Source organism: Papio anubis, chromosome 8 (assembly GCF_008728515.1).
Source record: "Papio anubis isolate 15944 chromosome 8, Panubis1.0, whole genome shotgun sequence".
Classification (NCBI taxonomy): Eukaryota; Metazoa; Chordata; class Mammalia; order Primates; family Cercopithecidae; genus Papio; species Papio anubis.
Window position 1 is genome coordinate 60,369,795 of NC_044983.1, and position 21,455 is coordinate 60,391,249.

At 37.0% G+C, this 21,455-nt stretch overlaps 1 protein-coding gene across 3 annotated transcripts in view; it reads right to left on the reverse strand.

Annotated features, from left to right (window-relative positions):
* LOC101022119 (cytochrome P450 7B1) overlaps positions 1-21,455 on the reverse strand; it is a 203,822-nt gene that overhangs the window by 12,897 nt on the left and 169,470 nt on the right. For all 3 annotated transcript variants that reach the window (XM_003902809.5, XM_017962056.2, XM_017962058.3), the window contains 4 exons: positions 20,079-20,215; positions 11,440-12,027; positions 10,754-10,960; positions 509-684 (listed from right to left, as the gene is read on the reverse strand). In XM_003902809.5, coding sequence (XP_003902858.4) covers positions 509-684; positions 10,754-10,960; positions 11,440-12,027; positions 20,079-20,215 — 1,108 coding nt within the window. The remainder of the gene's footprint in view (positions 1-508; positions 685-10,753; positions 10,961-11,439; positions 12,028-20,078; positions 20,216-21,455) is intronic.

Below are 21,455 nucleotides of genomic sequence, written 5' to 3' on the forward strand. Positions count from 1 at the left end.
CTCAAAGTTCATAATGCCATACTAATTGATCAAGAAGGGGCACATACCTTTTGTAAGAGGTGGAAAAGTATATGGGCTTAACTACAGCAATGATACTATCTGACTTTGGAACAGTCAACCTCACTTTGGAAACACTTAGCAAAATAGTTATCATCATTTATTCTCTAAGCCACCTTAGCTAGCCCTCCATGGTTTTCAGTAATTCTCCACCAAGCAAAATACAATTTTGGCCAAAATGTAATAGTGGCCAAGGCGCAATGTCCATTTCATTTGAAGCAACTAGCATTTAGTCTCATCGCTATATTTCTCTTTATAGATAATGAAACCTTTCAAAGATATCCTTAGGGAACACTTTAGTAAAGAGGAAAGCTTTCTTATTAGGAGGAAAAACAGAAGCCATCAAGCTGTCTGTTTCCTCTTCTGGGACAAAGTGGCAAAAGGAAGAGAGAGGGATGGAAGAGGAATGTGCCTGCAGGATCTAAGAATTATAGGCTTGATGTTTACTTACCTCCGGAGCTTCAAAGATTTCAGGGTCACCATGTAGGATTGGAGGAAAGATGGCTACCAAGTCTCCCTTTCGCACACAATAGTCCCCGGTCTCTGCACTGAGAGTCAAATCCTCCTCAACAAAACGAATGGTGGTTGAATATGAAGACAGTCGTAAAGCTTCAAAAATGGTGCTTTCTGAAGGAAAAAAAAAATGATAGCTTATTAAGATAGGGCTGTTCCTGAAAAGTGCTCTCAGTTTGCAATAAAAGCTCATGACTAATAGCGTTGATTGAAAAGGATACTGTTTCTTCATCACATACATTGAGCACCAAGAGGGAGCCAAGGGTGGCTTTGCACAGAATGTGAGCAGGGGCGGTGGTCTGGTTCCAGCAAGGCTTAGGGGCATCTCACAGGTAGAAGGCATCAGTGTTGTACCTGGGCAGAAAGTCATTAAGATTTTGTAGGAGAGGATGATCCTGCTAGAGAGGAATGTTGTGTTATGGGTATACATGTTTGAAATTAAAACCATATCCCAGTTAAAATACACAGCTGGTGAGTCATTCCACAAACCTTTAGAACTCTGATGCTTTAAAGCGAGGCTTAGCCATTTAATAACCACTTAGGCAGTTAATAGTAAAGTAATTGTAGTAGTGCTTTCTGAGACAGCTTAACACTTAATTTCTTTTATGCTAGCTGTAAATAAAATGTGAGTCAACATTTGCTGGAAAATTTTAAAAAGGAAAACATTTTTAGAGGATTCAGAAGAAAACCACATTTTCCTCAGCATCCAGGGAGAATAACAGGCACCATCATATCTTGGAAGATTCCAGAAGCCGAATGTCCTTGCTTTCCCAATGGCCTTCACCTTTTGCTCCTAGCACGACAGATTTTATGGCTAATTTCCGGCAATTTATCCTGGCAGTTTGAGGAGGAATTCCTTTGGGAATAATATGCATAATTTGCATAAATCATTCTGATAGCATGCATATCAGCGTGTAGCTCCTGTCTAGGTCTGCATCTCTCCCTTCATAATCAAAACTGACTATGTTTCCACCAGCGTGAATGGGTCCTAGAATATAAAGCTTGATTCTCTCTAATCAGCAATGTGAAAAAAAAGCCCCAAATGGAGTTTTTTCCCCCTTCACATGATAACAAATGGTCGTGTTTATGACTTGCAATTTAGAAATCACACACACACACACACACACACACAGCCCAGTTTCTCAGTGTTCGGTAAAGCTCTGAAACACAGAGTACTCAATTATTAGATTATTAAAGGCAGGCCCATCCGTGAGGGCTTGCATCAGCCAAAAATAAATGTTATTTCAGTAAAATTTAAATCTATGCACAGCCTGCATAAGGCTATCATGTAGCTTTGGGTGCTTTCTCCCAGGAGGTTTTTCCTTAAGCATGCATTTGTCTAAAGAAATGAGGCTGCGGTCAGCTTTTTGTGGCCAGTGTGGTGATTCAATGTGACGTACAGTGAGGCAGTGCATATTCTCTTGGACTGCCTTCGTTATTATAATCAGGCAGAGTCAAATCGGTTTGTTGGTGATGAGGCCAGAAAAGAACTTTGGTTTTGGAGCATGGGGTCTACTGCAGATAGCCACAAGGCACCTGACACGATGGATTTCAGCTGGCAGGGCACTAAGGACCAACGTTTCTGTGGTGAAAAGCAAGGGTCGGCCTCCCATGTACTGCTGCTGGCTCTGTTGGAGCAACAATAGCACAGCATCATTTTAGCTTGTGGTGTGAAATGGTAGCTGACATATGTAGCAATGCTGTTCACCCAAGTCCAGTAGGGGTGTGGGAAGAAGAAACACAAAAGCAAAATAATTGTGGGATGGCTGCTGTGACAGAGCAGGCATGTAACAGTCCGAATAACATGGTCAAATCTGATTGGCTGATGTGCTCTCGGGAAGCATGGCAGCTTGCGCCCACCGCAGTATCACAAATGACAATTGGGCAAGCATATCTTATGTAGAAGTTAATCACAATAATGGAGCGCAAAGTGTGGCTTAGCGGTCAGATCGTAAGTGACAAATCTGTTTTACCTTCCAGTACCAGTTATGTGTGCGAGATGAGGTTGGCTCTCGCTCTGAGCGATCATGCCGATAATCATTAGACGACAAAAGTAATGAGTTGCGTTATTATCAACAATGGAGAGTAGAGCTTACATGGCTCTGCAGAATAACATCCAGACACAAAAGCCAGCAGCTTTTCCACCAGCCCCAGTACAAATGCAGGCAGAGCTATACGTTGAGAAGAATGACAACTGCACAATAAAAAAATTGCAGCCTCTACTTGTAGTTGTCATAGTTGAGCAGACACCAGCCAGTGCCACTGACAGACCAGCTGGGCCCTGGGAGGACTTCCATGCTGCACCAGGAGGTACAGTAAATTATCCTGCACGGTAGAGCAACATCTGTTTCTGTGCTAGTGCCGAACAAACAAGGCAATTTAAAGCATACCAAGGGATAACCAAGCAACAAATGAACATGACCCTCATTTTTTCCCCCTTCTCACACATGAGGTGCTAAACTTCTTTGTGCAACCACTCCATGAAAGAGAAGCCAGGTTTTTATTTGATAAGGTGTTGTCAGAGAGATTTTACATGTTTCCAAAATGGAAAGAAAAAGCTTATAGTATTGTTATTCTTAGAATCTTCCCCCTTCTATCTTAATTTCTTTTATACCAAAGCTAGCACTCAGTTCTCAATTCGCTCTAGAATTAAAAAAAAAACTTTCCATATACTTATAAATATTCAGTCTTTAAACCTAATTTGCTATACTTAGTTCACATGCCTTCAAGCATTTGTCTTCCAATTTCCACTGAATAAATGCGTACTAATGAGAACTAGAGCAAGCTGCTGAGGCAAAGCTGGGTGACTTGGGTCTGGCCTGCCACCAGCTTGTGATAGGCGGGCAAATTGAGTTAAAATGAAAAGTCTTGTCAGCTGAAATTCAACATGGTAGCCAAACAGCAAGCTGTCAATCATCCAGCCAAAACAGGGGACTGCAGGTAATAAAAGGTCATTGTGAGTCATTAATGCACTTGGCTTTCACATGGAAGTTAATTTTAATTAAAGAAGATCTCTATCTGTAAATGTTTTATAAAACTTATTGTGTATAATGGATTGTTAATTTATACTAACATTTAGCAGGTAATAGGACTCTAATTATTAGAATGCATTGTCGAAAAATGGCCATCAAGAACGCAAATATTTTGAGATAAAATTTACACCAGGCACCGCAAGGTGCCAACAACTGCAACTGTGATTAAGATAAGGCTGCCTGTGAGTTGTTAAGAACTGAGCTTTACTGACCGGTATACGCTAGGAAATTGGATTACAAAATTCCCTCTACGATCTCACAATTCAGAGCATGCACTACATTCTTCACCTGGCTAGGGAAGACTTCTTTCTCTTTTCAGAATACAAAACTATTTTGGTTAAGTATCCCTTCTAAGTGAGATGCCAGGGAATGTCTTGAGCTAAAATCTTTTACAACACAACTGTGAAGGTAAATAACAAATAAAAAATTATGGTTAAAAAAGGCATATACATGTTCTCTTTTGCTCTCAGTTCTCAATTCTGGCTCTAATAAGGGACGGATGATTCTCATTTGCAGATTTAAAGCACTAAAGCAGCTCATGACAATCAATAATGCATGTTACAATGCAAAAACAAATAAGCATATCTAGGTTTCTGCCTCACACTTAGGCCTTGTCTGTATATGTGGAATGAATGTACTGTGACATGGCCAGGCTGTTAATTTGGGTCATCTTAATGACTGGTGCAGGCTGGCATGCCATTTGATTACCCATGGTGATCAGAGGATAGCAGCAATGGATGGAGTGAAATGAACAGCCAGGCCCTGCTGCAGTCACTGGGGCTGAACACTGGGTGATCTTAAAGAGAAGGTGGTTGTAAAAGGGGGAGAGGGGTTGGATATGGAGGTGGTGTACTCTGGAAGGTGTGATGGAATGGAGTGAAGCTCATGATGTGTGTGTGTGAGTGTGTGTGTGTGCATTTCTACATAACTATCTTCAAGACAGTTGAGAAGTTAAATAAGAAATTGTGATAATCATATAATTTGAGGCAAAATAATTAATCTGTGGCTCAACAATTGTATATCTTAAGTAAGATTAAAAATAAATCTGAATTGGTACAAATGCCTATCTTCACTCTGCATCTCAGACACAGTCTTTGGTTCACAGATAAAATACAGACATGTAAATTCAGCGTTCATATGTTCCATAAATGTTTATTAAGGCCCAACTCTGCTCGGAGCACTGAGCCACTGTTGCTGGTGTGAAAAAGGAACACAGCACATGGACTTGGACTTCATGGACAATGCAATCTAGGTGCTTCAAAGTTGGAAGATACATATAAACAGGAATGCTCCCGAGATCCTACTGAAGATATTGCACAGTTGCTTTTATTTAATTCACAAATAAAAATTGGATATATTTATGGTGTACAACTTGATGTTTGGAAATACACATACATTCTGGAATGGTTAAGTCAAATAATTAACATATTATGCAATTACCTCACATACTGATCAGTTATTTGTGGTGAGAACACTTAAAATCTACTCCTTTGGTAATTTGATACTACACATTTTCTAACTGGATAACTCCAATGGTAGCATTCAGAAAGCCCATTTTAGTAGAAAGCTAGTTTTCATATTGAAGTGAAATTTTCCTCCTTTTAATTTCCACCCTTTATAAAACACACAGGCCAAAAAAGTCTAATCATTCTTCCACATAACAACACTTTCAAAGTATGTAAAGACAACTATCATGCCATTTTCTAATTGTGTGTCAGAGATGATACATTGTTTAGCCTTTGCCATACTGGATGAATTCAACTAGTCAATCTGCCTCTTAAGACTTGGCACAACCAGGTGTGTACTATTTTAGTTGGAAAAGTAGAGAATTATTAATTTCTGTCCCTAGACACCATGCTTCTATTACTATTTCCTGCTAGCAGAGGAGCAACAGATTTTTGAAATAATATCACTATTGTTTTAAATTTTCTGATATCCCAGAGATTATCAGCAACCCTGGATGCGCATTAGAATCACCTGGGATTGTTTAAAAAAATAAATGCCCCATTCCAGTATAATGGAATCAGAACCACTGCATTAACTAAAACCTTTCAATTAGAGGCTTTGAATCTTGGCTGCACATTAGAATCACCTAGGGAGCTTTTAAAGCCATCAGCCTGCACCCCAGACCAATGCAATCAGAATCTCTAAGGGTAGGGCAAGGTATGCAAAGCGGTTAAAGCCTCCCAGGTGGTTCCAATGAGCAATCAAGGCTGAGAACTATTGCTGTAAACCCTTTTCTGCTGAGTCACATTTCTCATCCTATTCTTACAAAGTTGATATTTAGATCTAAATACAATAATTTGCATTTTCATTAAAGTTGTTTTTCAATCCTTTCACATTCTGTTTCCAGCATTCATTATATTATCTAACCACCTTAGCTTTGTGCTGAGCTGAAAATCCGATGAACATCAAAATCATTATTTTTCACTTTTTAACTGCTGTTTCCTTATATTAGATAGAAAATTTTCACTATTTACATCCCTGAGTTTCTGATGTACCTCTTTGTAGAATATCCTTCCCCCACTTCCTCCAGTTAGGAGTTCCTAAAGTTATATCTTCTGTAAATCCTCATCAGAAGAGAGGATGTTGTTAAACTTCACTATTGTCTGAATTATGTAAACTTTTAAGCTTTCGAATATACAATTATTTTATAATATTCAAATGAGCTTTTTCAAAATAACACTCATAATCTTTATAAATATACCACACTAATGTAAAATGTTCATAAGGGAAACTGTGGGAGGGGGTATACAGGAATGCTCTCTATTATGTTTGTAATTTTTCTATAAATCTGAAACTATTCTAAAATAAAAAGTTCACTTATATTAAAAAAAATACACACAAGATTCTAATGTGAACCTCTAGCTCTACCCTTATCCTTAAACCCAACTGCATTTGAGAATCAGTAATACATATCTTATAAAAAATAGTGGTCAAGGTCTCCAGTCCATTTCTAGAGCATTTTTTTCTGAGGTGACAGTCATTATAGGTAGGCATTAAAGTTAGATCTGGCATCAACTTCTGGTTCTGCCACTATCTAGCTGTATGACTTGCGTTAGTTAAATCATGTTTCTGAACCTCATTATTCAATAATTGAATAAAAATACTTGACAATTAAATAACCTAATATACATAAAACAACACAGTGGCAGGCACATATTCAAATAATTATTAATATTATCATTCATAATATCTTATCTTGAAGCTAAAAATTCAGCCAACTGTATGATCCTCTGGCCCATGCTGCCTGATCTTGCCCACATGCACATCATGCCTGACTTTGTAGAACTGAGATACAAAGAATTCCTCTCCCCTGTCAGCTGGGATAATGAAAAAAGGTCTCAAGGGCTCTGGTATCCGACAGACCTGAGGGGAAAAGCATGGGTATGGTCAGAAAACCTGAGTTAAAGACCTGCCTTTCTCCTTTATCACCTCCATGATCTTAGATGAGGTATTTAGCACCCTGAGAATTTTCTCATCTGTAAAAGTGACGAAATAATAGCTGTCACTGTCCTCCAGAGTATCCTGGTGATGATGACATGAAACAATGTCTATAAGATTACTTTGGAATATTGAAATCGTTAATATATTTAACATGGATTGCATCTAATGAGCATTATTATTTGTTATTAAAGGACCTTAGTATTTTCCTTTCTGTATTCCCGTTCCACACCAACTACTCACAATTGGCTTCAAATCTTTCATCAAATTTTGATGTGGACTCACTGCAAGCTCACACTTCTAGAGTTATAATTTATAATATTCTTTTTAAAAAAGTATTACAGATTTTGCCCAGTTCCAGTTTTAAGGCATCTCCCTTTACTTTAATATCCCACAACTGGACCATGTTTGCAACTTTTCTCAATTTGAGAATATGTCACTGAACAACATTAGGTATCTGCAATTCACCTGAGCCATGTGACAGTTTTAATATACCTTGACATTCTAGAGTATGTTTGCTCTTTTCACCGGTGAGTCATCAAAAGAGCGCTCCTATGAGGTAAGGTAGACTTGAGCATGATGTTCATAAATAATTGCAAATGAAGAAAACAATATAAACTACATAGGGACATCGCAGAGGTTAAATGTCATTTGGTGATAACAACAGATAACATTTATTGAGCCTATACCGTGTACCATTATACTAAGTTATTTATCTGTTATTCAAATAAACCATTAAGAAGTGGTATTCATCAAGGTTATTTGCAACTGATTTATCAAAATTCCAATTTTGAGAGCTTTTACTCCTTGCATTATCTTTTTTTCTTATCTTTGTCTTTCTGAATTATCTTTTATACTTTTCTTTTTCCTATATCTAAAACCTGCAGTTCTAAATACTAACTCCACCCCAGATTTTTTCTGGGATAACTGAAAAATTCTTACTTTTCCCTCAGAGTTTCTCAAACTTCCATTCTATCAGCAATTTTTTCCTACTGAGATTTAAGTGCCAAGTAACAGTTACTGAAACCTCATATCTACCAACTTATTTTAAATTTTCATTTAAATGTAATTATAGAGATCTTAACTAATTATTAATAGATAAAATGTTTTACTGAGGTCACGATAAGCAGAATCTTAACAAGATACATAAATATAGAAAAAACGTAGAGTTGTTTTCTTTGCCTAAAATAAGAGTAGAATAGTTTTAAAGAGAGATTCTCAAGAGCATGGAAAAAAGGACAAATCTATCATAACCTCTTACAGCAGATGATTGCTTTAAATTACTTAAACAGACTTTGGCAGTTCCTTCTCAACTCTGCTTTATAATCAAAGTGTGCTGACATGCAAAATTTCTGTAAAAAGAAGAACATCTTTTCTCTTTGCTGTAATAGTGCCAAAATCCTACTTCCTGGAAAAAGTACAGCAATCATTTTGTCATTGTTATCTTTTTTCCTCTTATAATGATAAAAGTTTAATTTTTTTAAGACATTGCATTTAAACTACATAAAACTGTTTCCTAAAGAAGACAAGAAGAATAAGCACATACACACATACCACATGGCACGTGGTAAATATTTGTGTACGTCTTGCCTTTGCACATATAGTTCATGCTCTTTCAATACGGAGAAATACAACTGAGCTATGACTATCTGCAGAGGTTATTTGTTATGTAACTAATTCACATATAAGTTTGCTCTGATCTGCATAAACCTTCTATCTTTTGAAAGAAAAAACATACACATTATTTTCTAGATCACAGTCGGCCCCATCATTTTAAATTCTCGTAATGAACAGCACTGGCCTCTGCTGGTAACCGAGGTCGTGATGAACCATCCAGGCTGCTGAAGGTACTGCCTTTATCTAGGTGGATCTAAACTTGCTTGGGATTTTTGTTGTTTTTATTCATTCATCAATGACAGGAGACTTGTAAATTTATGAGGGATCCAACAGTGAAAATCTCTAGCTCTAGCTATGGGCTTAAATGGACTCAGATTATAACTCTGGAATCTGCCATTTCTTCTGGTCTAATAAATTTAAATGTTTCTGCTTTAATACTGAAATTTAAAAATGATTTTTTAATAGCAAAAAGTTGAAAGTAAAAAGAGAGTGGATGAATTACAACTAGATTTTTTAAGAGTAATAACTATACAGAACACAAACACATATTCCTTTTAGTGTATTTGCCTTACTTCCCAATATGTGTCATCTTATTCATAAAATGCAAGGGAAACTGCTTGAATATATGGGAAATGCAACCTAGATCTTCATAGAAATTATAAATATGCCAGAAAATACTGTGTATCCAAGTGGAGCAACTACCCAAAATTTACACAAATGTTCCATATTTGTTCCCCAATAATTCTGCAAAGAAAAATAAAAGAGCATTTGTATTTTAGTAATGTCGAGATTTTTTTTAAAGAAAATATAAAATGTATTTGATAACCTATGCTAAAGACACAAACTACAAGGCAACACATTTTTCCTAACTGACTGCCAGTATAAGGCATGCTTTCTGGCATTGTCTCAATGGGCCTCAGCCTAAGAAGTGAGAACAATCTCTAGAACACTTGGACCATTTTCTTAAATGGCCACTGATGGTGAACACTGACCAAACCTGGGAGGACTTTTGCTCCCGAAAGTTCCCATTAAATAACCTGGAACATATTTAAAAGATAAAAAATTGAGACCAACATAGACTAAAATGCTTGCCTACATTGTCAAAGGAATAAACAGAAATATGTGAACATTTGTTCCTGCATTTGTCCAAAGAAACTTGGAATATTGTACCCTAAAGGATACTGCAGGATGAAATGTCAATACAGAAAGAATAGAGAATAACTCATTGGTATGGAATTTAACTTTGGCAGTAGAAGTTCAATCAGGGAATGGTAGTGAACAGCCTTCTCAAAGTAGTAAAGGGGAATGAAATCTGCTGCGATTAAAAGCTCCAGTCATTGAGGTACAGGCCTATGTAGAAATACAAAACAACCTTAGTCACTACCAGCCTCAAACATATTTGAAATAGTGACCATGTATATCTCACGAGTCAGTGAATATTTTATAAAATATCAATGTTTCACAGGAATAGTTTGTAGTTGTTGCTTTTCCTTTTTTCTCCCTTTCTCTCTTCCTTCCTTCCCTCCCTCCCTCCTCCCTTTCTTCTTTTCTATTTTTTCCTTCTTTTATTTTTTTTTGTGGGTTTAAATCATGAACTTCCAATGGAAAACTTTTTTCTATGTTTTTGAGGATCACACACTCCATAAAACGTCTAACCTGTGCTTGAAAATATAGATATCATTTTAGGCAAGAAATATAATTTGCACACAGGGTGTCTTTTTTGCAACACTTTCCTTTTTAATCCCTAAATACTTCTTGACAAGATAGTGCAGCAGTGTTGGAAAGCATTAGCACATCAACAGATGCTCAGAATCAAATGATTTAATAGGCATAAACTTTTTTTCAAATAATTGCAAAGCTTTGGTTTAGCCTTTTGCATACCTTGCATAGTTAATTACCTAGGCCTTAATGTTTACATGCAATGAGAGTATCTACGGCTATAAACTACATAATTTATAATTGATGTAAATGGGTGTTATTATGTCAATTAGGCAGCTGTGTCCTCTACCTCTTGGTAAACAGCTATGAGTGATAAACTGAGTTTGCAGAGAGGTACCTTCTTCTCTTCATAACAGATAAAAATAAATTACCTAGGCAGATCAGGCTGTCCAATTGTTCTCTGGTGAGGTGGATGGGAAATCCAGACCCTTTCTTTTGACCTGTTGACTGCAGCAAACGGTCAATTTCGTCACGCACTGCTGCCATAGCTTCTGGGTGCCGCAGAAGATAATACATTGCCCAGAACATAGTTGGAATAGTGTTTGCCACAGAGGCCCAGAGAAAGCCTAAATGATGTGCTGGGAGAAAATAAGTGAAAAGGAAGATTAATAGCGTTTATTACACTGATTAGATTTGCAGTGTGCTAATTAAAAGATGTTAGGACACAGACCCAGCCAAGGATCAGTGCATGCTAATGAGAACCAATAGGCTTCTGAAGTCTAATTTTCTGCTTAATGAGAATAGTTTAAAATGTAATGTGTATCGGGGGGCGGGGTGCTGGGGGATGAGATAAGAGGAGTAAATGCAGCTTAGTTATACTCTTTCTCATTATCACCATTAAGTATCTTGTTTTACCACCTCAGCAAAAAAAAAAAAAAAAAAAAAAAAAAAAAAAAAAAAAAATTATCATACAGGGTTATATCAGAGTAAAACATTTTATCATTAGCCAATTAGAAAGAGCATAAAAAATTTTCAAGGTCACCATTTTGTCTTTTTATTTCAAAGGTCTATTGTAAATTATTTTGTTTTAGGCAAGTACTCATTCAGAAGTTCTTACCTCCTATTTCAAGGTCCTCGTGCACATAATATTTCTCCAGGACATCTTGCCTGCTTTGAAAAACTTCTGACCATCCTTGCATCTTGGCTAAGTTTTCTGATGACAAGCATTTTATAATTTTCTTCCTAATAGACTTGACATTTCCTAGAAGCTCAATGGGTATGTTGGATACTAAATATGCAAACTTGTCATCAAATTTTAAAAAATCATCTCTTAGCTCACTAATAAATCTGTTGTCACAAACAAGAACTTTTCCATATATAGTTGTAAATGTGATCTCAAATATTATTGAGCTGCAGAATGGATACAACTGTGCCGTGTCCCAACTTGTTGTTTTTAGTAGCTGGGATTCAAACACTTGTTTTAGATTCTGCATCATGCTTTCCAAGAGTATGTCCAAAGATTTGCCTTGCAAAAATTGATAGCAGAGGTGAAGCTCATCATTCATGTCATGATTTTTTTGCAACTGACTGATACTAAATGCTTTCTCTAATAGTTTATTAGAAAATAATCGAAAGCTTAATTGTTTATGATTTTTTATCACTAGCTGGTACTGGAAGGGGTCCAGGATAAATGTTATGTACTTTCCTAAACGAGAGAGAGAGAGAGAGAGAGAGAGAGAGAGAGAGAGAATATAAGTTCATTTCTTAATAAAACAGAAATAAACACCATGAGTTTAAAAATATTTTAATCAAAATTAGAAAGACCCTAATACCTAAGACACAAAGTTTAATACAAATCCATTTTATTCGAAGGTACACTACATGTTTCCTTTGAAAATGAAAGATGGTGGAAAACACTCTAGAAACATGAAGTAAAATATCCTGAAGTTCTTACTAACCTTTAAAAAGATGGCTTACTCTTCCAATTTTTATTCTAACTAAAGTACCTGAATATTTTAAATATCCTTTAAATATTCTCATAATCCCTGGACTTCAATACTTCTCATATTTTTCCCTCAGTAAAGCAGAAAACAAACTGGCAACATGCCCTTCCATTTCTGAGTATTTATACTTCATAAAGAGCTTTTTCATACTTAGGTGTCATCTGAGTTTTGTTCAAATACAATAATTTTAACTCACATAAATGACCATACTGTATGGAGCAGGTACTCACAAATAAATGTCTAATTCAACACTAGCAAAAATCCACTAATGCCAGCATTTTCACTTTTATAGATGAGGGAGATTTAATAACATGTTCAAGGTCACATACTGACTTGTGACTGACACAGGAGTCTGAACTAGAACACATCCATTCATCCATTCATTCAGGAATTCATTCACCATTCACCACATTGATTAAGATCCGGAATCTTAGTTGGATCCCTTTCCTCTTGAGATACAATGATGCAGAGAAATCACTGCATCCTTATGGATTGTGACATGGCAGAGGTGAAACACAGCATAAGGGAAGCAAAAAGTGGAGTTTGCTTCAGTTGGCCTGGAGTTATCATCAAGGTCTCTTGGAGGTGATGACATTTACCTTTTCCACATATCAGTGTTACCCAAACATCGATTTAAAAACTTGGGATGCTTGCAAAAAATACAGATTACTGCAAGATTTTGATTCAGAAGGCTTGGAGGGGGTCCCACAAGTGTCCTTTTTGATAAGGTCCTCAAGTAATTCTTATAAGTAGGCATCTTGAGGAACACAGTCATACTATAGTTTGTCTCTCAAAATTGGCAGAGACCTTGGAGAATTGCTAGCTTACCCTCTGCATTTATCAGCTGATAAAGTTGAAGAAAGTCAAGAGATGTTAAGGGTCAAGATCATGCTGCCATTTTCAGTGGCAGACCCTTGATGAGAAGTTACTCACCATGCACTACTCTTTGTCTTCTCACTAGAGTGCTGTTTTAAGATTCCTTCTAATTAGAAATATCACGCAGGTAGTAATCAATAATGACATTTAATGTCTTTCCTGTACAGAACAGGCATAAACTTTAGATGATCCTAAGAACATTAACATCTACTTATTTATTATTTTCATGTCATTATTCCTGTTTGAGTCTGTGTGTGTGTGTGTGTGTGTGTGTGTGTTGCTTTGTTAGTGGAACAACTTCTCACTTGTTATTTGTGGTAACTCAAATGGCATCATAGAAATTTAATTCAGTTTGGTGCAAGATATTTCAAATAAAGTTTTGAAGTAATTTTCAACCTAATCGTAGAAACAGATGAATATGTTTTTGTTTCACAATTTTGCAACACAACTTAAGTTTTTAATATACATGAATATACATGTGCTATGATTTATTTTCTAAAAATGACTCAGATGACTTAAATTGTATTCACTCATTTTCCCCTTGATTAATTCAATAATGTGAGTGGATCTAGGATGCCAGTAAAGCTAGAAGTGGCTGTTCATTCTGATCAGATCCTAAAGCTGTCTTCTACAAGGTAAACTAAATTTGTGTGTGTGTATGTGCTCTGGGGAGAGCAAAAAGGATTCAACCCAATTTAAGCATATTTTATGACACCTGCTTTATCATAGCCACTTAATTAAATAAAATTGCCAGCATCTCCCTGACAAATAATTGAAAAAAATCAATTCTCTTATTTTGCAAAAGATATAATTTTAGGCAAAGTTGTGTATTTTCACAGGTGGTGATTCATACTTTTCTCCTTTCACTAAATAAAAGGATTCTGCTAAATATCTTTGGGGTTATTTTAAATTATTCCCTAATATTACCAGAGTGTATAAAAGATTCAATTTGTAAAACACACAATATTTAGAGAATATTTTGAATTTTTTTCTACAATTTTCTATATTAATCTAAATCTAAGTGGAAAGAGAAAAACATATTCAGACATGACAGCATGAGCTACCTGTTATTGGGCCTACTGAAGTAGAGGCTGTATACATGTTACATTTTTTGTTTTGTCTACAATCATTACAAATACACACATTCATTCTCTCTTACTCTCTCTCTCTCTCTCTCTGTCTGTCTCTCTCCTTCTCCCTCTCTCTCTGTCTCTATTTCCTCCTCTCTCCTATCCCCACCCTCTTGGGAATGAGGGTATGGAAAAAAACAATGAAGTTAATTTCAAATAAAAGGAATAAAAGTTGAATGTGGACAAAATGGTTCAAGTTAGCAACCAATTACTAATAAATTGCTTTTAAAAATGTAAGCAGTTGTTTGTATATCGGTTCTTTATAAAAATCAGTACTGATTAGCTTTGTTTTTCTGTAGATCTAATCTTACTCCTTTCAAGGCACTTTTCACACTAGGATCTGTGTTTTCTCTTTCTCATTCTTATTTCAGTGTCTTTCAACATCAAGGCATTATGTTTTACCTACTATCTTTTTGATTGACATGTGAATTGCTTCAGAAGAAGACATTTTGATTTTGCGGATTTTACTTTTCATGTGGGTTTGGAAGTACTAATAACCCTGGAGATGTTAGCTGGCTTTCCAACTTTTAATCTTCAGTATAAACAATTTAAGCTAAGTTTTCCAAAATTAATATTAATTTAAACCATCTGTCCACCATCTGCTAATGTGAGATGCAAAACCAGAGTTTCTTTGTGATCTTTAATCAGACAGTTAGGAAAACTCATATACATTCATAAAATGAATTTAAATTTCTTAACAAAGGAACTTTTCTGAAAAGGTATTCTGAAGGCTGTGTATTCTTGCAGCAACATTAACTTTTGCTCCAGGGTGATTTTATGTAAATGAATGACCAGTGTCAGCAGGCATGTTACCTAGTTTACAAAGATCACGAGGTAAAAACAACACCCTTTTCCATGTTTTCCAAAAAGAAGAGAATGCTGTCAGCAGTTGATATGAAATATTGATTTAAAGAATTTCAGAGTTTGCATTTGTCTAAAATATAAATGTCAAAGTGGGGCCATATCTGCAAGAAAAATACAATATAAATCATTCTTAGATGCATTAAATTTGAAGTCAGGTCAAAATTTTTGATATCTTCCTTGCCAATCATTTCATTCTCTTCCCTTTTTAGGAGCTAACTGGCCTTACAATATTAACTCTAGCATTCCTGTATAAGCTGTATAAGAGATTTTACACCTTAGTAGCCTTTCCACTTCCCTTAAAATTAATTCTTTAGGAAGGTAAAGCTACACAATTCAAAGTATATTCGTAGATGTTTTTTAAAAATTCAGTCATTCATCCTAATGTCAAACAAAAAGTTTTGACATCTGGATCATTATAAATCGAATTTTGATGTTTTCATTTCAGATATTTGGTGCTATACAAAGATATATATATATATAGCCACAAAAATTGGCTGCTTGGCATAGAAATGTCCCATAAAAAAATATAACCAATGCCAGAGGGTCACTTGAGGCCAGGTGTTCAAGACCAACCTGGGCAACATAGGGAGACTCCATCTCTACAAAAAACCTTAAAAAAAATTAGGCAGGTGTGGTGGCACACACCTGTGGTCCCAGCTACTCAGGAAGCCAAGGTGGGAGGATCACTTGAACTCAGGAATTTAAGGCTGCAGTGAATTATGATTATGCTACTGCACTCCAGTCTGGGTGACAAAAGGAGAACTTGTCTCTCCAAAAAAAGAGACAAATTTGAATTTTAACAATTTTCATAATTAGAAGCTTTTAATCTCTGTGTTTAGCTTGTTTTACAATAGAATTTTTTAATCTCAAGCTGCAAATATCGGTTGGGAGAGTGAAATAAGAGTCAACTTTGTACTTTATGAGGATGGCCACATGCACATATCCCCCCTCTTATTAGGAAGATTTCACTAGCTGCTGACAATGATGTACAGTGGTGCTTTGCTGGGCTGACATCTAGGGAAAACGATTCCGCTGCACCACCACACAAAACCAATTAGAGAACTATTTTCTGCGACAGGTCAAGAATTTACATGGTTTCTCATGAAAAGATGTACCTTTTAATTTCTTTATTAAGATGACATCCATGTCCCTTGAGACTTTTGGGGATGACAATCATTTGCTCATCATGCAAGAACATACACTCAGTGAAATCACATCATGAGACAAGAGCGGAAGACTTTGTTCTTCATTTCACATTTTCTAAATGAGTTACTTTGCAAACTGATCATTAGAACCATATACATTAACGGGATTTCTTGACAGGAATTTATTCAAATTCTAGTAAGAAGCAAAAGGGAGGTATCGTGCACATTTAACTGTGGTTGTCTACTGTTGAGTTCAAACATAACCATGGTCAAATTATTTAGATGTTAGAAATTCAGCAAGCTTCTTGGTACCTAAGATTAAGAAATCAAGTGTCAGCAGAAATTGACAATTTTCTGAAAAGTAAATAAAGTGATTCAAATCTGCCACAACTTTCTGCACAATCATCTTAGGTTATTTTTGTACATTTTTGGTATTAAAAAAAGAAAAACTGAACATTTCAATCACTTGTTCTATCTCTTCATTAGAAACACCGGCGTTAATTATTTAAAGTAAGAATGACTTTTTTTTTTAAGTGAACAATATAGTTTTGGTACCATAAAGCCCAAGGCTCACTTAGAGGAGAAGCACCAGCTCAGGCTTTTATCTGTACAGTATTCCAGTGTTTCATCAGCTCTAAGGAATTAGGGGTTTCTCCATCCAATATTCATTGAGAATCAGTTCTGAGCTCTAGACTAAATGTTGACAATAGAGAAGCTAACAGAATAATGATGGGAGACAGACAAGTAAATTGGTAATAACTTCACGATATATTAAATGCTCTTACAGAAGTGATACTGGGAGTAATTGGACCCTGGAGAAGAGGCACCAAATATAGGAGGAGTCAGCAAAGGCTATTGAGAGGAAATAATGTGTGACTCTGGCCTCAAAAGTTGAGTCCATGTCAGTCAGGTAAACAACAACATTCTGGCAGAAAGAACAGCAAGATAAAGAAAACCCAGAGGCCCCACCAGGTATGGTGTGTGAGGAGGAAATTTCAAACAACATGGTGCATTCATGGTGTGTGAAGCACAAGGTGAGCAGCAACAAGAGACTGGGCTGGAAAGGATGGTGGAGACCTGATCTTCGGGGGGCCTTATGAGGACTACTGTATATACTAAAATTCCTCTAAAATGCATGATTGTTTTCAATTTCAATTTTTCTGAAATCAGAGTGCATACAATTTTTTTTTTTTTTTTTGAGACGGAGTCTCGTTCTGTCAATAGGCTGGAGTGCAGTGGTGTGATCTCGGCTCACTGCAACCTCTGCCTCCTGGGTTCAAGTGATTCTCCTGCCTCAGCCTCCCAAGTAGCTGGGACTACAGGCACATGTCACCATGCCCAGCTAATTTCTGTACTGTTATTTATTTATTTTTTTTTAGTAGAGATGAGGTTTCACCATGCTGGCCAGGATGGTCTCGAACTCCTGACCTCATGATCCACCACCTCAGACTAGCCAGCTTCCAGGCAAAGGAGTAAGTTGTGATGAAACTGTCTGTCCATGTGAGAACTCAATCATGCTGATAATTTCCTCCAGTTGGATCATTTCTCCCAAATACTGCATTAAAATGGTAGCACTGAAATTAAGTCACTGTAGTTTCCAAAGGTTGCCTCTGACCCTCAGCAAAGTAGTTACAGGCAGAAGAAAATTACTGGCTCTCTAAGAACAGAACACAAACTTCCAAGGCTGGCTGAAGGAAGACATAAGGGTTGAGCTAAGAAAAAGGCATGCATGTAGATGATTTAGATAAAGAACCAGAATGGGGAGTATGGAGAGTAAAGGAGGAGTAGAGTATTTCAGGAAGGAACAAGCGATCAGCATTGTCAAACCAGGTAGAGAGGTCTAGGTAGGTGGACCAGGAAATAACTTCAGCAAGGCTGAAGGCTGGTTATAGTTAGGAGAGCTCTAGGAGATACATAACTAGAGATAGCAAATATATGCAACTCTCTTGAAAGAGCTGGATGAAAAAGAAAAGAAGAAAAGTGGAAAGTAACTAGAGGAGAACCTTAAGCATGATTATAACTGATGGTAAGAACCCAAGAAAGAAAAAAATGAAGATGCATGTGTGAGAGAATGAATCAAGATGTACCAGCCCAGAGGAGGCAGGAAGAAAGGGTCATGGGGACAGGGAGATGGAGTGTCTTGAACATTCTTTGAAATTGGAGAAAAGGTAGTAGATCATTGGGAAATGTAGGTACGTTTGGTAGATACATGGGGATCTAAGGGAGATTATACTGGATGTCTTCAGTTACCATGTGAAGGAAGGAGAATGAACTGTGTTACCAGAGCCGCAGTGAGAGTGAGGAGTGAGACTCAGCCTCTTCTTGCCCTCCCACTGGCAATACTCAACAAGCAAAGAGGTGTGGGTAATCTAGTGTGTAGAGATCAGCTTTCAGAGCATAGGCAGGACGTGGAAAAGCAAAGAGAGGGAAGAGCTAGCCCAGGCCATAAACTGATGTGGAAGGTTGTGTACAATGAATTCCTTCCATCTCTCTACATGTGCACCCATGCAATGTGGCTCTGCTACTCCTTCCAGGAAGAGGTGGAGTCTCTTTTCCTGCCCTTGAATCTGGGCTGCACTGTGACTTGGTTTAACTAATAGGATATGGTGGAAGTGAGGTTTTGCAATATCTGATCCTAGGCCTCAAGAGACCTTGAAGCTTTTTCTCTCACTCCCTTGAGACGCTAACTGCCATGTAAGAAACTTTTCTTGAGGATGAAAGACCCTGTGGTCAAGGCGGCCCACCCAGGCATGTGATGAGACCATCTGGGATCATCCAGCTCCCATCCAGAGTCCAGACAAGCCACACAAGTGACTCAGGCCAGACCAGTTGTTATTTTAAGCCATTAAATTTTTGGAGGATTTGTTACTCAGCAATCAATAGCTGATACAGCTACACCGTTTGGGTCTTAAAAAAGGGTAAGCTAGGAACAGTCCAGCTTCTCCCAATCCTGGAATATTTGGGGTGTGTAGCAATCTTGCTGGTTTTTTTCTTCTTCATTTGTCTTGGTGTTTTGGTGAATACTTTATTAAAGTCTGAAGTGCAATGAAAGTTTTAAAATGAAAAATACATTCTTGACCAGTGGTTGCTGGAGACTCAGAGGCAGGGAAAAAAGAATGAATAGGTGGAGCACAGGAAATTTTTAGAGGAGTAAAGCTACTCCATATAATACCGTGATGGCGGATACATGTCCTTATACGTTTGTGAAAACCCAAAGAACTACACAATACAAAGAATAGACTGCAATGTAAATCATGGATTTTTAATAATTGATCAATATTGGCTCATCAGTTGTAACAAATATACTACATAGATACAGTCAGGGAAACTGTGATTGGGGGAGGGGGTATATGGGAACTCTCTGAACTACTAAATTTTCTATAAACCTAAAACTGCTCTACAAAATAAAGAGCATTAATTTAAAAAACACATTCTAGCTTTTGTACAGTTGTATATATATTTTTTCTACCATTCTTCAAACCAAACTACACCAAACCAAAATGACAGGTGATGGCTGGAAAGAGGGGTTCCCTAAGTACCATGAAGAGAGTTCTGTAATTTGATTTTTAATGTGAGGATCACTGAACTAAAAATAATAGTTTTCTTTCACATTAGCTCCACAGAATAAAATAAAAATATACAAATATTCTACATTTTGCCTAGAGAAAAACAGAAAGACTTTAAAGAACAAGTGAAAAATTATGTCATATATAAGGTATTAATAAAAGTGCTTCTTACCACCGAGAAGAACAGTGAAAGTGTCACCATGTTGCTTTTGAAGTGTTTTCATGAAACTTAAGGGGTCTTTTCGTAATTTCAGGACCACTCCAAGATAAGGAAGCCAACCTTTTATCAATGGAGGCTCACCGGGTCTCCTATAAGGAAAAAAAAAAAAAAAAGAACAAAAGAAAAATCAAATCATTCCATTCTTATTTGAATACAGGTGGTTTATTTATTGAATCTAGAAGATGACTGCATGGATTGCACTGCTTCTTTCTATTCTCTTACTCAGTGATTCTAATCATAGACATGAGTTTACTGAGCTTCTCCAGTATGTATGGTTCAATGCATAACTTCTGGTGAGCAACTTTACTTCAACAGTTTTTGGGGATCAGGGAGTTTTTGGTTACATGGATAAGTACTTTAGTTGTGATTTCTGAGATTTTGGTTCACCCATCACCCAAGCAGTGTAACTGTACCCGATATGTAGTCTTTTATCCCTCACCCCAATTTCACCCTTCCCCCTGGGTACTCCCACTGAATCTCCAAAGTCCATTATATCATTCTTTTTTTTTTTTTTTTTGAGACGGAGTCTCGCTGTGTGGCCCAGGCTAGAGTGCAGTGGCACAATCTCGGCTCACTGCAAGCTCCGCCTCCCGTGTTCACGCCATTCTCCGCCTCATCCTCCCAAATAGCTGGGACTACAGGCACCCGCCACCATGCCCAGCTAAATTTGTTTTTGTATTTTTAGTAGAGACGGGGTTTCACCTTGTTAGCCAGGATGGTCTCGATCTCCCGACCTCGTGATCCACCCAACTCGGCCTCCCAAAGTGCTGGGATTACAGGCGTGAGCCACCGTGCTGGGCCCATAATATCATTCGTATGCATTTGCATCCTGGTGAGCAACTTTTTGAAGGAACTGTGTCTTGCAAGGCCTGTATGACTGCCTGATAGTTACGTTACAATCTGTTTTATTTATTTCCTATTCTGTTTCCCGTCATCATAAGTAGGTACCTGTGACTAAGATCTCCAGGAAACGAAATCAACTGATATAATTTACTCTATGAAATTGTTAGTTATAATACTGATAAAAAACAAATGATCAGCTGCCTGATTTTATTGGTCTTTCACAAGTCATGTTATAAATGCTGTTTGATCAATTTCATCAATGAGACCTAAACTTATTTTGATTAATGTTTGTGTCATCTGCTATGTGCTTGGTGATGTGCAGTGGAACAGGCCAAATCTAAGTTCTACTCAAACTGCTTGTCGGAAATCATGTAAACAATGTCAATTACTGATTATTTTGTTTTCTCTTTAGCATATTGTTTTTATATGTTTAGACCCAGTCAAACTAACTCCACCTCATTTTAAATTCCAACTCACGTATAGGCA